Source organism: Crocodylus siamensis, chromosome 2, assembly GCF_052110815.1.
Source record: "Crocodylus siamensis isolate JL-2025a chromosome 2, ASM5211081v1, whole genome shotgun sequence".
Lineage (NCBI taxonomy): Eukaryota > Metazoa > Chordata > Crocodylia > Crocodylidae > Crocodylus > Crocodylus siamensis.
The window spans coordinates 288,406,948-288,421,859 of record NC_143396.1 but is presented as its reverse complement, the minus strand read 5'-3'; the positions used below and the strand labels follow the sequence as shown (position 1 = coordinate 288,421,859).

Sequence of the window (14,912 nt, the reverse complement as noted above, 5' to 3'; positions counted from 1 at the left end):
ATATTAGGAAGAACTTTCTCGCTATGTGAGTGATGGAGAATTGGAACAGGCTGCCCAGAGAGGTTGTGGAATCTCCATTCTTAGACATTTTCAAGAACAGATTAGGTAAACCCTTGGGTGAGAAGATTTAGGGTTAGCAACCTAGAGCCCCTGGGCTGGATCTGGCCTGCAAAGTTGTCCCCTGGAGCTGGTGAGGAATCTGGGAGCTCGTGGGGGTTGCATTGCAGCAGATCTGGTCCCCTTGGCAGCCTCGTGTCCCCTCCTGTGGGAGGTACTGCCGCTGTGGGTGGAGGTGGTCAGCAGCCAGGGGGTTAATGAAACAATTTACTGTGGTCCAGTGCAGCTGGTGAAGGGATTCAGCCAGATGAGTGGTGGTGTCTGTGGTAGGAGGGCACCAGGTGTCCCTACACCCAGTGGCTGCTGTCTTGACCCCCAGGGCTACTGGCCATCCTGACAGGTCATCACAAACTGTACTAATGGGGGCCATGGTGGTTTGTCCAAGTTTTGACTGATGTATGTATTAATTATTTTCCGTTTGTATTGGTTCAAGCAGAAAAAATGTCTTTGGGGAATAAACAAATTCAGCGCAGCTGAGAAACGGTGCATTCTTGTCATATCACTAGAAAAATGTACAGGACTCTATCACCATTTCTTGTTACATTTTGATCTACACACCTAATAAAAAAAAATGAATCTCAGAAGTTTTCTTGCCCTCACGTTTAGTGTTAAAGGGTTTTACACTCAGATGAGATGAGAGAGTGGGCAAGGTAGTGTGTTTGAAATGACCCGTTTCCTCCGTCTTTTTCCTTTATATACTACACCAATATGGCATTTAATGTCAAGGATAATAGCAGTCCCCTTGATGTTACCGGGATTTTTCATGGGTGGATTTTTGGTGGATTAGGCCTTGGTGTAGAAGGGCCTATTTCATCCTTTGGGAAGTAAGTCTGATTTCTGGGGCAGCTCTTATTACTAGGTATTTTTGTCGATTATGAATTTGAAAATTTTTTCTGCCATTTTCTGTAGCAGTGAAGTCAAGATCACACCTTTTCCTCTCCTGCAGTATTTGTTTCTTTAGCACTGGATTGGTCGTTATATAGTATTTCCATGGCTAGAGTTTATTTTTGGTCCTTGCTTTTTTCCAGTTTTGTAAAGGTTCATGCTTATAACTTTGTAAAGAATGATTTGCCAAGACACTGCATCATGAGTGTACCAAATATCTACGTTGGTAGTATTTCTGGGTTTAATGAATTTTTGTTTTCCCTTTAATAATAAATATAAATGCATTTGTATTTGCTGAGTCACCCTGTTCGTGTTGCTTCTGGTCCTTCTCTCCCTGTAATGGTTTTACTAATAGAAAATACGTGTCTTATTGGCCCTGAAATTTGCTGCAGTATTTTAAATGCGCTATCCCTGACTGGGTAGAAGAACAGAATTCAAACATGGATGGACAAAAACAGGTGTGGTTAAACCATGGCATGGACAGCCTTTGTATGTGGCAGGCAGCAGTGTGGGGAGGAGACAGGCAGCACAGTGACAGATAGGGGAGGGAGCACAGGGCAGGGAGCAGAAAGCATAGCAGCAGATCAGACAGGGGAAAGGGTTTGAGTAGCACTTGGGGAAGGTGTGGGGCTCATGTGTAGCACTCCTGCCAAAAGGGTTGGCTCCCACTGGACAAAAAAGACTTTGCCCATCAGCTCTCAGGATGACAGGAGCAAGACAGATGCCCCGGAGCAGTGTTCTCAATGTTCTTTGTACCAGGACCCACTTGTAAACCTTGATGGCCAGTCCCAACCCAGTAAGTAGTTAGCTTCCTGCCAGCCTGCAAGGGAAACCTGCGGTTTCCCATGTTTTTCTCCTTTACAGGAGAAGATCTGTCATTTTCCCAGTTTTTTCGTAATTGTTTGTGACCCTTTCATATATCCTTGCCACCCACTTTTGGGTTGTGACCCACGGGTTGAGAAACACTGCCCTAGAGGAAAAACGTGTTTGCAGCCTGTAAGAGGAAGATCTCCCCACTAGTTTTCCTTGCTACTGGATGTGCTTTTTCCGCTTCACTGACTGCCAGCATCTTTCAGTTTTATTTGCATTTAAGTTGTACGTAGAGGTGCCAGGTTTCCTCTTCCAATCTCTGGCAAATAACAAAGCATGAGAGGTTTAATTCTAATGCCATTGTGCTAGGTGCTGTACAGACATGGTCTAACACAGGGGTTTCAAATTTGTTTGGCCCTTGGGCTGGATCCAGAGTATGGGTCCTGTCACAGGCCAGATCTGGACCCACCTCCAGGAGGCAGAGATGTTTGCTGTGGGAGCCTGAGATGCTGTGTTGGCTCAAGAAGCTGTGTAGACTAACACAGCCACCCCTACTGAAATGAGTCCCAGTAGGGCTCTGTACCCTGGAATTTAACATTGGGCCCTACCTCCACTAGCACCTTGTCCCCAAATTCCTGGCTCCTCCGTGTGTTTTGTGTTTGACACTCCTCTTTTAAAGGGACAGGTCATCAAGCCTAAAGGGACTTGAACCAGGGCTGTAATGCTGACAGCCATTTGCACCTCGCTGTGGGTGATATCTGTTAGGGTCCTCACTAGCTTGCCATTACCCGGGGCCTTATCTCCTCAGCAGGAAAAAGCAGGTGGAGTGAGCCTAGAAACAGGACATGTCCATTATTTTGTGCTTGAAAATCATATTTTGAAGAAAGAGCAAATAGCGGTTATCATGTATACCTGCAGAGCCCCAGCTCTGATGTGCCCACATCTGATTGCTCTTTAGACACTACCATAGTATCAGTTTCTGGGAAGGAGAAATACAGAAGTATAGATTGTAATTTCAGTTTTCCCCTGTGATTCTTCTTTCTATATGAGGCTTATTTTAAGAAGAAATAGTGGCTTACAGATGTGAGAGACAGATCTCTGTAGTGGGTTGAATCTGTAAAGTCTCTGTTTAGGAAACAATTTCTGAAAGCCTCTGTGCCTTTCACTATAAAAGAGCCTGGTACTGCTTTCTATCTTAGAAATCCAGCTGGAAAATTACAGAGCGAACAGTTGCCTCTGGGTGTTTTGGTCCCCTAGAAATGAAAGACTTTTGAAAACTAGAAATTGTGGGTAGGTATTTTTCAGGCAGCTTGGGGTGAGTTTCACACCTGTTTTATGTGTTACCTGCCTCAGTTAGCAAATTAATGGAGTGTTGCAGGGAGTCAGAATGGGACATGCAGTTGTCTCCGTCTTGCCCAAATCATGTACCGCTGAGCAAGACTTGCTTTAATTTTTGGTGGGATCGCAGTGCCATTTTTTAGCCCTCTGTGTTTCACTGTCCATTCACAAACAGCTTTTCATAACAGCAGAGAAATGTCTGTTCAGCGTGTCTGTAATAGAGATGTTCTGTATGCACAGGGGCCTACCGCCAGCTCTCTCTCCTGCTAGTAAGGAGGCTTTTGAGGTATAGGACCCTTATGGTTTTGTTGTGTGGAGGAAGCACACAGGAGAACCCAGATACAAATCTGCTGGGCTTGCAGGGCAGTGCTTCGGAGGGCTCCCAGTTGGGACTGGGCCAGGGTCAGAGCACCCTTCCATCCTCTTCACAGTTGGAGGGCGGCCGGCAAAGGCTACTGGTCTTGAGCTGTGGACTGCAGAGAAGATCCTTTCCATATGTGGTTGGCCTGATTTGTCCTGAGATTAGAGAAGATTTTTGGTCTTCTCAGAAGCGTGCTGCTTAGGTTAACGTCCCAGGACCTCTAGTCCTGCACTCAGGCACGAAGCTGCTTAAAGTTTCATTTTAACCTTTGATTGTAAAGCTTTTTTTTACCAGAATAGACGGATAAAAAGAATCCAGTTTCTTCCATGAAGTTACTTTCCTGATGCTGTTCAAGCATGGTCCCCTGTCAGCTCACTTAGGATGGATGTACTTCCGGACGGGGTGTGAGAGAAGGTTTTGGTTACAAGCTGCATGCTTAAAAACGCCACCTGCTGATCTGGCTGGGCTGTTGGGTCAGGATTGTACGCGGGGGGCGGGAGGTATCACTGCAGGTTTGGCCCCTTTGTGGGCTTCATTAATAGTGTGTCCTGTGCAACTGCTCTACAATTTAACTGTTAGTTGTCCAGTGTCCTACCTACCCTTTCTATCAGCAAATAGTTCTCCAAGGTTGAAGCAGTGATTTTGCAGAGATCAAGGTAGTGCAGAGTTGTGCTAACAAAGGTCAGGCGAGCTAGGAGAACTCTAGTTCAGGCATGAGTCTGTAGTTGTCAGAGGCCGGGGCAGGAGGGGGCGGGGGGGTGTCACACATTCTCCCATGACTGCCTCCTGTGCAATTCTGGGTACTTGCTCTGGTCCTCATCTGGTCCTGGTCTGTGTTGGAGACAGCATGGAGGATCAGGTAGACCTTGAGTTTGATGCCACTTGCCAGTGCTGGAATTCCTGTGACTCCTTTTTCTCTTGACTTTGAGGTTTCTGATTCTTGTAGAAACTCTCTGCCCCTCACTGGCCTTCATGGCACTCTCTCCTCTACCAAGGCTGTAAGGTACAGCAGGGGTCAGCAACCTTAGATCCAGCCTGTGGACATAGGGCTTGGGCAGTATTCAGCAGTGAGGGTGCTCTGGCTGCAGCCACTTGTTCCCTTGCTGGGAGAAGTGGTGGCCAGGTCCTGGTGCCCACTTATCCACCCACCTCTAAGTCCTGGTGGGTCTTTGTGGCTCACAGTTGGAAAAGGTTACCTACCCCTGGGCTAGAGGAAGGGAGTGCATCTCTCCCTTAAATTCCTCCTGAGCATTTTTTGGTCAGTGATTCAGTAAAGAATTAAGGACCTTTCCAGAATAGTGCGTTAGTATACACAGGCAGCTAGAACAACTGTGCCATACAAATGACCAGCGTGTTGTTTAACCAGACAGTTGGGCAAAGTATATTGAAATGTGAATCAGGCCTTGCAGTTGCACACATTTCTAAAAATGAAGATGTGAGCAAGTCAGAGTAAGTGTCCTGCTGGAAAGAGTCTCCAAGTCTAATGGGTGTCGGGATGCTGGAGGAGTCTAGTACAACTCAAGCTCACTGCTAACGACTATGGGGACCCTATACGTGGTCCCATACAGCATCCTGGTGGTGGTGCTGGTACCTGACACTTACTACAACTTTCCAGGAGGCTTGACTGTAAAGATGAGCTCTGAATTTTCTAGCTCTCAATCCTTGTTCTGGGCTTCTGTGCCTGGTCCAAACAAGTCTCACATGATGCATGTCTGTCCTGATCATAAGAAAATGTCAGCGTCTGCTCTTTATCCTGTGTTATGTGGTGTGGTTTTTTTGTTGTTCATTTGCTTAATGCTTGCAGTGGTTTTCATGCTTTCATGTTTTAACCTTATCACAGCTTGAGTACTGACTGTACGCTGGTTTGGCACTAGCACAGTGGACTTCTGCATGTGAGAGGAAGCTGCTTTCCTGCATGTAGTGTGACCCAAATGTCATTTTCTCATGTTAAGCTGACATGGAGGAGGTGTAGAAACCTGTAATGTGGGAATAAACAGGAGATGGGTTAGGGATAGGTCAGGGATGGGTCATGCACATGGGCTGGTAGCTATGACTGGAAGGACTGAGGGTCTTCAATGAAGAATAGCGAGCCCCAGCACAGAACCCAGAAGGACCCCTATGGAAGGGATGCGGGGACAGCTGCCTTTAAAAAGGTGCAGGAAGAATGAAGAGAGGAAGTCAGAGGAGAACTGGGAGATGGCAGAGATGTGAAAATGGAGAATCCTGGCAAAGAAAGGTGCCATCTGAAGTGCCGAGGAGGATGCCATTTAAATAAAAAGACTTGGAGATCAGTGTCACTGGAATGTCATGCATCTTGGCTGGAGGTGGAAGAGGAGAGCTGAAGTTGGTGGATGGCGGTAGTGTGCTCAGAGTGTTTAGAGGTGCAGAGGCATGATTTCAAAGGCCTGCTTTTTGAGGCTAGGAAAGATAAGGACAGTGCTCCAGAAACATGAGGAGCTTGGAGTTACTGCTTGGGGCAAGGGGACTCATGAAAAGGGTGAGGATAGAGGCAGAGAGCAGATGAGGACCCTCCATACCAGTGACAGGAAAAGGAGGAGGCCAGGATGCTTCTTGCAGAGAGCTGAGGAATAGTCAAGAATATAAAACAGGACAGGGAGGGACCTGATGTTGCAAACAAGTCCATGGGCTTGACTTCAAGACTGGCAAATGAGGGTGAGTTACTAGAGGTCCAAGAAGGATGATGGAGGAATTGATATAATTGAAGGAACAATATTTAGTGAAGACCAGGTCAAGCAATGGACAGCCTGGTGGGTGGGGACACCTGATTCAAGGTTGGTCAGATGATGAGGAGGTGGGAGGCCAGGGCTTTTTAGATGTGATGTCAAGATGGAAGTTGAAGCTGAGACTGGGAGATGGATGCCTAAGTCTCCCTCTTGCCAGGTTAGGAAAACCTTGGTGCATAAGCTGCTTGTAACTGTAATGTTCAGTAAATGAAGCGACTCCCCTATTCATTCCCTCCTGCCTCTCTGTCCTCACTGCTTAGTAACAGACCAGAAGTTCCTGAGTTGGAGTCCTTTTCTTTTCTTTTCTTTTTTAAATGCCCCATCTTGTCATATGCACAACTGGTTTTGAAACCAGTTTTTTTTTCATTTATTTCTGGTGGTTGGATAGCCAAAATGGATTCCCTTTTGTGTGTTTTAGGGGTGTGGCAGGGAATGTCATAGGCAGAATGGTCACGTCTATGATTTCCAGTATCCTCTGACAGCTTTTTAGTGCAAGGCTGAGGAAAGGTTTAAGATGCAGTTAAAATCTTGTAATTATGGTCAGCAATTTGATGTTCCACCAAAAAACATTTTCAAACTTGAGACTACTTTTGACTATGAGCATGGAATTAAGACACTGAAGTTGTAATAAGTGGGAGCTTGTATCTGCTTCCCCTGGACTTCTAGCCTCACCCTCTGTTAGCCATACATGGTATCTTGTTGGCCCATTTCTAGGTTACCAACTCAGCCCTGATATCATCTGAACTAAAAAAGAAAGCTGGTGTCTCTCTGGTGTACCCTGTACGTGCCAGGTGTCTTGCTGAGCTACAGGAACCTTCTCAAAGGGCAGTTCTGATTGGAAATGCACGTGAGCCCCCTGCCATAGGAAATGATGGCTGGAACAGAGGTTACAAAAACCTACAGAGCTCCAGGTCCTTCCTTTCCTTGGCTAGCTCCATGTCCAGAATGACTTTTTTTTTTTTGGTGACATTTATAACCAGGAATTTCCCTTGTTCTGTTGGTCTGTGTAGTACTGCTAATTTATTCTATAATGCAGTGTTCCTGTCTGTATTTCTGCATTAGCTCTGACTGATGCAGTTTTTGAGAGTCTGACTAAGGACAGATTTTAAGTGGTGCACATTATGCCCATTCAACTTCCCTTAGATTGAGCTGTCCAGTCACTGCTTGGCTTGGGGAAAAACATTCCCTGGGTTGCTGCTTGACACACAATTGCATTTCAGGCCCAGAACAACAGTAAAGAGTCTTTGTCTTCCTCACAGAGGACCTACTGTGAGGCAAGTCCCTGGGTTTTGGACCAGATCAGCATCTTGTCTGTAAAGCAACTGGCTTAGGTTGCCTTGATATCATCTGAACCTCATCTGATCTCCCCTGACCTCAGAGCTGGGCAAGCTGAGAACAACACCAGCATTAAAAACACGGTATTGAAGAAACCAGAATCTACACCTGTAGTGCTGAGGTCTGTGATTCACCACCGAGGCCTCTGTGATACTGAAGATGTAGGCTCCGAAACATGAATGCAGTGCCCTAAGGGTGACTTCAAAGGGTTTTTAGAAGACTTTTCATCGGGAATTGTAGATAATGGGTAAGGATACAGTGAAAAATAAGTGGTCACTCAAATTAAGGACAATAAGAAAGTGGGGTTTTTTTTTTTTTTTTTTTTTTTTTAAGTGTCAGGAACAAAAGGAAGCCTAACTGGTAATTGTCCATTACTAGATAGGAATAGTAGAATTGTTTGAAAAATTGCAGAAAAGACAAATTCTGTAATATTTATGTCTACTCTGTATTTGGGAAAAGTCATCTGATGTAATTATAATCACATGATGATGATGAAATGCTTTCCATTCCAGGAATAACTCAGGAGGATGTTAAGTGCACTATACTGAAGTTGGATATTTTTAACTTGGCAGGTCTGGATAATTTTCATCCAAAAAATTAAAAAGAGTTGGCTGAGAAGCTCTCTGGCTAATGCTGATTTTCAATTAAGTTGTGCAACACTGAAGAAGTTCTAGGGGACAAGAAGAATATTGTGCAAACCTTATAAACGGGTAAATTGGATAACCCAGAAAATGTACATTGCAGCCTAACTTTGATCCGTGGCAAATTAATGGAACAGAACATTTCGTACAGGACGTGGTACAGAACTCAAGTAGTTTCAAGTAGGGCATATTGATGCCACTCTATGGATTCATGGAAACAGACTTTTCGAAATATAACATTTAAAAATATAAAATATTTTAGTTTAAAAAGATAGCAATGTTTATGGAAAGTACCTAGGCATTCGACTTGACACGGTACACTATTTCGATTAAGATACTAGAGTGACACATCATTAATGCAGCACAAATAAATGGATTGAAAGCATGGTTAGCTGATACTTCTCATAACTTAATTGTGAATGTGGAATCATAGTTGACCAGCTCACATTTCCGATGAGGTCCCACATGGATCAGATCTTACCTCTATGCTATTTAATGTTTTTAGCAATGAACAGGAAGCCACAGTATCATTACTGATAAAGATGAGGCAAGGGGTTTTGTGAGTGATATCTTTTATTAGATCAAACTGACTAAGTCTGCTGTTGGGGGTGGGGAATGGTCAGTTAAGAAGAAGAGAGGTTACTGATACCAGAGAACTAGATTTTTCATTCAGCTGGCTGCAATCTTGTGTCTGGGAACAAAAACTGTAGGCCATACATACAGGATGGAAGACTACCGTAGGAAGCAGTGACTGACAAAGATCTGGGGGTCATGGTGCATGAACTTGGGCTTCCCAGTGTGACACTGGCCAAAAAGGGCCATTGCCTCCCATCGAGTGAAACATGTGAGCTGAGGAATATGTTGGAGGAGAAGAGAAGTTTGTACTTTGTCTGTGTTGGGCACCAGTGAGATTGCTGCTGTTGTACTAGGTTCAGTCTGGAGCCTGCAATTCCGGAGGGATGTTACTGAATTAGAAGTGTTGTAAAGGTACACAAGGAGGACTGGTAAACATGCTTTATAGGGAGAGGTTCAAGGAGCTCAAGGTATTTAGTGCATCAAAGAGAAGGCTATGGGAGGAGTGCATCAGCCTATATGAGTATTGACCTGGGGAACAAAACCAATAGTAGAAGGTCTTCATTTTTTGCAGACAGGGATTCAGTGGCTGGAGGGGCTGAAGCTAGAGTAATGGAAGTCCACATTTTCAGCAAGCGTGCAACAAATTAGCCCCTTGCTGTCCCCCGAGTGCTATTCTGATCCCCTTTCTGTGCCCAATCTGCTGCTCTGCTTTCTGCTCCTTGCCCTGTGCTTCCTCCCCATTTCCTGTCTTACTAACTGCTGAGCTACCTGTCCCCTTCCTGATCTGCTGTGTGCTGCACGCAGAGGCTGCCTGTGCCACTTGTGGCACTTTTGCCACGGGTTGGACACCCCTGAGCTAGACAATTCACACTATAAATTAAGTATGAACTTAATGGTGTGGATAGTTAATCATTAGCATAACTGATCAAGCTGACCAATAACTGTGGTGCATACAGCCAGTTTTTCAGTCAAGACTGAAGGTTTTTCTAAAACATGTGCTCTGGTCTAGGGGCATCAGACTGGGGCTTCTTGGGGGTCAGATCTTTCCCTGCCTCTGGCAGCAGGGCAAGCAGCATCACGAAAGCACCAGGGTTAATATGGTCATTGCTTATTGTTCTCCCCCTCCCGCAGTGGTGCTTCATACCTGATTTTGGCAGAAGGCCCCATCCCTGAATTCCTGGCACCTCTAGGAACCCTGTGGGCCAAATTACGTGGCTCTGTGGGCCGTATGTTTGACACCCCTTCTGTAGTCCAACAACAGCAATTGGCTTGGAAGCAGGGTTTAGACTCTCCTGAATTAAGGCCTCTTATGCAAGAGGTCAGATTAAGATGGTCAGAATGATTTTTATTGGCTGCAACCCATGAATCGGTGCCAGATAACTTGAGTAGCAAAGAAAGCTGATGGATCACATCGTGTTTTACTGACAATTGTATAGCATCTGTACAGCAATTACAACTACAGTATTGCTACCATGGAAAAGGTACTATAAGACTGAAGTTGAAGCTGTGATGGTCCAGAAGTTATGTGAGAAGCAAGGATTTCTTAAGGTGCTAGCTTTTATTGGACCAGCTATGTGGTTGGGATAAAGTCAGGCAAACTTTTGAATGCAAAGCATTCTTCATCAGGTTTACATTGTTGGTATCTTCTATGTTACGGTAGGAATCCTTGCCTCCCACATCATTTCTGGACCATCATGGTTACAACAGCACTCTTATGCTACTGTAATATGGAAGATACTGAAATCTGCTGTTTACAAGGGAGCATGACAACGAATGTCTTGCATTTGAAAGCTTGTCTAACTTTATCTTAGCTCCACAGTGGGTGAAATAAAAGCTTGCCACTCTAAGAAATCCTTCCCTCTACCATGGAAAAATAATATCAGGAAAGGGCATGGCATACCTTCAATTTAAACAAAAAAAAATAGAGATCAGTGTGGCTGAGAACAGGAAAAGCCAGATCTCTGTGTGACCACTTCTCTCTCTATGGGTCACTAGCAAATGCTCCAGACTCTTAATACTTTACAGGCCAGAGGTAGAAAACACATAACCTTTGTCTTAGCCTGGAGCCTCCAGATTTTCTAAAGCTATTGTCCAGTTTGCTATGCCAGGAAGGCTCTTATCCTGCTTTCTCTCTCTCCTTTTGGGAATGCCAAACACAGCCTATTTGTGCTATGACATGCTTTGGACAAGTTAAGAGTCTGCTGCCATTGAGAAACCATGACTGAGGAAATGGCAGTTTCAGGAAAAGAAATGTTTCCTTTGTAGGGCAGCAGGTAACAATCTATATTATGTTTCTGCATCATCTTGTTTGGATTATTGTAGCAGTTAGGGGTGCACCGATAGAATTTTTTTGGGAAGATACCAACGGCCAATTTTTAACGAGCCATATTGGCCAATACCAATCCGATTGCCGATATACAGCTGGGCAGGTTGGAGAGCAGGTCTGGCTGGTAAGTCTGTTGCGGGGGAAGGGGTGAGGGGGAGCAGATAGAGGCCTTGCGGTGAGTGAGGGAGTGGGACTGGGCCAGGGCCAGGTGCTGCACAGCCAGGGCAGGTCACAGGACGGGGTCGCAGCTTGTCCAGGGGATGCAGGGGGAGGCAGCTCCCACTGCTGCATGCATCCTGGGAGGGCATAGGGGTGTGTGCCCCCAAATCTGTGTGGGGCGAGGGCAGGCTGCCACTGCAGGCTGAGGCTGGGGCTGGGCTCTTCCCGGCATGGGGGCTTCGCCAGGCTGCACTTGGGGTAGGCAGTGGCATTAGGAGGGAGCTGTGGCAAATTTTGAGGTGGCTGCAGCTCCCCTATACCCCTCTTTCCAGTGCCACCACCACCTGCCCCAAGCGCAGCCCGGCCCGGCCCCCTGCCGGGAAGAGCCCAGCACCACCCTGGCCCCAGCCTACAGCAGCAGGCCACCCTCACCCCATGCAGATCTGGGGGCACATGCCCTGCATGTCCTCCAGGGGTATGTGCAGTGGCTGGAGCCATCCCCCAGATGAGCTGCTCGCAGCTCTGTCCCGTGCCCTGTCCCACCTGGGCAGCACCTGCCCCAGCCACACTCCTTCCCTCATTGTGGGGACCTCGATTTGTACCCGGTCCCCTTCCCTCACAACAGACTTACCAACCAGACCTGGCTGCTCTCCACGCTGTCGGGGGTGCTCCTGCCACCTGCAAGCTGCGCTGTGGCTGCATGCACGCACAAGGCATTTATTGGCCCTATCAGCCAAAAATGCCGATTGCCAATGGTATCAATTTTCCTTATACTGGTGCTGATCTGATATGGGACTGATGTATCGGTGCAGCTCTAGTTGGCTTAACTGGTGGCTGTCTTTAGTTGAACAGTGCTGGTCTGCTGTCTTGGCCTGGCATTTGCCAGTCTTCAAAAGCCCACCTGCTCTAGGGTTTTTTTAAAGGACTGATGGTCTTCCATGGATTGGAGGCATCTAGAATCTTACCTGGGTGTTGACAAAATTAGGAATCACCTTTTTGAGTCCACGGCCTAATAGCTCCTTATTCCATCCATTGTTAAAGCTGGATTTCTAATTGCACATTTGAGAAAGGAGCATGTTGTATGCCTTCACCTCGCTCCACAGGGACAAATTTGCTCTGCACCCCCATCCACATATTGCCAAACGTGAAAGTCAAGAGTTTTACTTAGCACAGATGGTTATCTCCCAGTTTCCTCCAGTCACCTGATTCCCACTGGGAGAAACCTAGACTGCATGTCTCAGATACTCTGAGGACTTTCTGGTTTTATTGGAGTAAGTAGTAGTAAGTCAGTTGGGAACAGACCTTTTATAAACTCTTGAGTGATTAGTGGAGGGGGAGTGCCAGAGCACCTAAGCAGATTAGGTTGTATGTTAAAAATAATATACTTTAGCAAAGGTGACTGTACCCAAGTGACTTAGATTTGCTAATGCAGATCCCAAGACAGGATCTGTGTTATTCCAATCCCTGTTTAATAACCATAGAAATCTACATAATACCTGGAGCTCCTGTTGCACCTCCTGGCAGCGCTGCTCTGTTGACTTGCCATCCAGAACTTTTCTTTTTGAGATGGCCGGTCTGCAGCTGATGCTTAATGAGCGCTCCTCAGCCCCCTTCTAAAGGCTGCATTGTTTGCTGGACTCCCACAAGCAGGTGAATGCAGAGGTTGCAGCAAAAGTGATGAAAATTGTTTACAAGAACCTGTGGGTCTTTAGGAGCGTTGCCTCTGCACGCTGACACTGCCCACTGATCTTCCTCTCTTTCTGAACAGTCAGAAGTTTGGTGGAAGGACCTGGGAGGTGTCTGGGGACTGCATGGCCTGACAGTGCTGTAAGAAAGAGCTGGCGGAGCTTCAACAGACAACTATTGCTAGAAAGGTCCCGCACTCAGCAGCCCTGATTAATGCATCTCCCAGGCAAGAGCACAGAACAGGATCTGGGTCTGATGGAAAAAACATGCTGAGAACCCCAAAAACTCCACCATGGTTAGGGGTATATTTTGCTAGATTCTCTACAAATTTAGAAAACAGACAATCCCTGCCCTGACTGCTTACTGGCAAGTATATGGCGCCACGTATAATACATGCCATTAACATTTAAAAGTCCATGGTTTATAAGGTTGTATCGGATGCTTTTGCATTATGATTAAATTTCTTAACTTTCTTATTTTAGGCTAGAAATCTGCATACAGGAGAGTTGGCTGCTGTAAAAATGATCAAGTTAGAGCCAGGTAAGTTTTGCGTTCTTTCCAAGTTCTGTTGCCATGTCTGTCTGCTGTTGGACACTCTGCATGTGTGCATTTTCACAGCAGGGAGGTAATATTTGCATGTTACCCTTAGCAAAAAAAGAAAAGTAATTTGCTTTAGTTTTAGAGGTTGTCACAGAAAACACTTGGGGATTATCTAAATCACAATGCACAGCTGCTCTCATTTTTCTTCTGCTTAGTATTGTTTTGTTCATTCCTGTGTATTCTCTCTACCACCTTTTCAGATCTTGCCATTATGGTAGATTTGGATTGAGGGCATGCTCTTTTCTCTCTTCTTGTACAGGAAAAGCTGTAGATTTAATGTTGGAGCCTCCATTGTGTGCCCACCCCGTTCAGCAAATGTTCTGGGAAAGGAGTGGGCAGGAGAGGGTGGCACTGCTGTTCTCCCTTCTGCCACTGCTCCTCACTGAGCTTCTTCCTGGGGGTGCTGCCTTGGGCAGGTCTGATATCCTGTCACAGTTCACACTGATTACAGCCTTCTCAGTCTCCGTGTTTTGTGTGAATATTGTGCAGTGCAGCATGAAGGCAGTGTGGTAGGAGGTGGTGAACCAGTTAGCCTCTAAAGTGCCAACCCACCCTGACTTCAGACCGATGTGCCTAACTGTTTCTCTGATAGAAGAACCAAGACTGCCATTTTTGCCTGTTAGCCGATGAAGAAGGAGGATATCCAGTGGTTCTTTAATCCCACCTCCCTAAACCAGCAAAAGAGACAAGGCGCCAGCTGTAATGTTTAGTCCTGCGTGGGGATCCGAAATCAGAAAGAGCGTCTGGAATGGAAATTGGGACAGCAATAATTGAGAGAGAATTCCGACTCCTCCCGGCCAGTGGCACCCTGTGTGTGTTTAAATTTTTATGTAAAGGAATGCTCCCCTGCTGCGGGTTCATCAGAAAGCCTTCCCTTTATTTTCCAATCCCTCCTTCAGTAATCGCCTTTCACGTCTTTCTGCTGTGCTGGTCTCACCACAGCCCCCTTAGCCTGAACTCTTGACTCACATTTTGCGTGGGAAGCAGGACCTTTGTTATTGAAGGCCTGACTGGAATGCATCCTTTCCTCCCTAAGCCCCAGCATGTCTCTATGGCACAGGGAGATTAAACACCTCTGCTTGTGTGCAGTGGGGTTGTGTCTGCATGTGTACTTAGTGAGCGAGATGTGAGTATTATGTATTCTGTCTCTTGGATGTGTTATAGAATAGCATGTTGCCTCATTACTTTTCTTGCTTCCATCCTGTTGTGCCCCCAGGAGTTGGAAACTGCGGGTGCCTAGAAATTAAAATGTGTTTATTACCTTCTGTCGGCCCTAGCATGGTTGCCGGGCTGGCTGTACCTCTGTTTCCCCTCTGATCTCTCTCAATGCACAC

At 46.1% G+C, this 14,912-nt stretch overlaps 1 protein-coding gene across 2 annotated transcripts in view; it reads left to right on the top strand.

Moving 5' to 3' along the window:
- MAP4K5 (mitogen-activated protein kinase kinase kinase kinase 5) overlaps window positions 1-14,912 on the top strand; it is a 111,132-nt gene that overhangs the window by 20,649 nt on the left and 75,571 nt on the right. For both annotated transcript variants that reach the window (XM_090034339.1, XM_090034338.1), the window contains exon 3: window positions 13,461-13,518. In XM_090034339.1, the coding sequence (XP_089890465.1) occupies window positions 13,461-13,518 (58 nt within the window). The remainder of the gene's footprint in view (window positions 1-13,460; window positions 13,519-14,912) is intronic.